This window comes from Quercus suber, unplaced genomic scaffold (genome assembly GCF_002906115.3).
Source record: "Quercus suber isolate HL8 unplaced genomic scaffold, Cork oak 2.0 scaffold_511, whole genome shotgun sequence".
Lineage (NCBI taxonomy): Eukaryota > Viridiplantae > Streptophyta > Magnoliopsida > Fagales > Fagaceae > Quercus > Quercus suber.
Window position 1 is genome coordinate 39,328 of NW_027069960.1, and position 2,459 is coordinate 41,786.

Below are 2,459 nucleotides of genomic sequence, written 5' to 3' on the forward strand. Positions count from 1 at the left end.
AAAATAACTCTTAACAAAATTTAGAAACGAAAAACAAGCTTTTGATGAAGTTTAGAAACTTAAATGTTATTTTACCTTATAAAATAAGAAGTATTACCTTCTATAAAATTTTAATTCTTTTTATAATGTGCGAAACACTTAGCTAATAAAATAATAATAATTATATTAAAATTTGTGAGGGGCATTACATGCTATTTTTGTACACAATTTATTTGGAAACTTAGGAATAAGAACTCTCTTCTCAACTAGGAGGAGTAAATACAGGATAAACAGGCGTTTTGTCGGGAAAGAAAAGCCCAAAGTTCTGCTCTACGCCGACGGCCTTTTGATTCTCATTGAACATGGCAAAAATGAAGCCTTCTATGTTAATGTTTGGTCTTTTTGGAGTCCCATTCTTGACAAGAATATGCTGTATGAAGTTCTTATTATATGTTGCTGCAAGTGATGGAGTTGTCAACTCACCATTCCCAGCTGAAGGCCATCCACTCTCAGACACTGCCACATCTACATCAGCTACACCAGCTCTCTCCATTGCTGAATAAAAAGCATCAACAATGGCATCAAAAAGGTTGGAATAGCCTAAGGCCCCATCCTGAACCACAATCCCGGTTGCTGTAAACTGTGCATAATCCAAGTGAACGCTTACTGGGTCGGATGCATAGGCAAAGTAAGGATACACATTGATCATAAGTGGGGTTTTCTGAGCTGATAAAAATTTGAGAATGTCAACCATAACATTGCTTGCCTCAGCTGTGAATGCACCAGCCGAAGGAGGATAAGAGGTTCCCAACATATTTGCTGGCACAACTGTGGTCACCTTGACATTAGCTAGATTCCTAGCAGTGAGTATGTTTTGGAGAAATTGCATTACGGGCAAAACGTAATTGCCAAGGGATCCAGGAATAACCTCATTGCCAACAGAAATATACCCAAAAACAACATCATTGAGGTAAGGTTGCACATTGATTGCAAACCATGATTCTGCGGCTGCTTGGCTAGCTGCCAAGCCAGGTAAATCGTCATTTCGTATGCCCAATGTTACAACAATTTGGCTCCCTCTTAGTGCTTCAAGTGCCGCGGGATTGGGATCAAAGAGTCTCAATTTGCTAATACCATATTGTTTGTAGAGTTGAATTACTTCAGTAGGAGGAGGTAGGTTATCTCCAATCATTCCATAGCAAACACCAATATCAAGGGGGGTTTGTGCGTGACCAACTTGGTTTTGACTCTGAGTGGCTGCAATGACACACACAATGAATGCAATCCAGAAGATCGAAATTGTTCTTATTTTCATCACGGAATGCTTGTCCTGTCATTAATGAGAATCAATAATCAAATAGAGGAATAAATAAAAAATATTACTAATAATTTCCAAAGGATTGCTTAGTCATTACATAATTATATACATATCAGAAATTGTTCTTGTTATATACTTTCATTTCCATATGACTTATTAACAATTACATACAATATCGATCAGTTAAGGAAAACGTAGAAGATGCAACAATAAAGCTGGAGAGATTAGAAGACCTTTGATTCAAAGTCCTACCTTCGATCGTCTTATATTTACCATTTTCAAATCTACCAAACCTCGGAATTTATATTAGATCTAGCACCTGTAGTATGTAGTATATATATGGATGTCGTATATATAGTGATTCAAACTTAAGGCAATGTATTAATTATCTGCACGTCGTTGTTATCCACGCACTGACGCACACATTAATTTTTTTAGCACACCACGCACACATCAATTTAATTGCTTTGTTAAGCCATTTGCTTAATTTTAATTACTCGCAATTCATTCATATCTTTACTTAATGGAAGTTTTTTGCATGCAAATTAAAGATCCTTTAATACAATACAAATCCTTACCATTTTTTGTGTTTCACTTTATATTTTACCAATCACAATTTATCATATATTTGTTAAACTTTTATTTATTTATTTTTTAGTTTATAAAATAATCAGAGTTTAAAATGAAAAAATAAATAAATACATAACAAATTGTAATTAGTAGAACACAAAATGTGATACAGAAAATTTGTATTCCCTTTAATAAATAATTGTAATTGGACATTCGTAATTTATAAGTCTAGTAGTATATAACAAAATAATTTCTTCATCATATTAGGTATGTAGCATTCTTAATTAAGAAGAGACTTAAATTAATTAGATTTTTTTTTACCTATTATTCACCGAACACTGTATGGCACAACCACAACAATGGAAAAACATATATCCATAGTTCTGTTGGCAAACCTCTGGAAGTAAACTTCATACGTGGCTAATGTTTTGCATACCGACGAATATTGCATTTTGTGCATGCAAAATGGAAAACAATAGAAATATGAAGTACAACCAATATCCTTTATGAACCTTGATATTTAATTTTAAAATTTAAATGGATGATAATTTTTAGTACCTTTTTTGTTGCCTTAACCTTTTTTTTTTTTTTT

The 2,459-nt window shown here is 33.3% G+C and overlaps 1 protein-coding gene across 1 annotated transcript; it reads right to left on the reverse strand.

Moving 5' to 3' along the window:
- Window positions 1–241: 241 nt before the first annotated feature.
- Window positions 242–1,294, reverse strand: LOC111985495 (probable glucan endo-1,3-beta-glucosidase BG4). The gene has a single exon (XM_024017141.1). The coding sequence runs from the start codon at window positions 1,292–1,294 to the stop codon at window positions 242–244; it is 1,053 nt and encodes a 350-aa protein (XP_023872909.1).
- Between the last annotated feature and the right edge of the window lie 1,165 nt (window positions 1,295–2,459).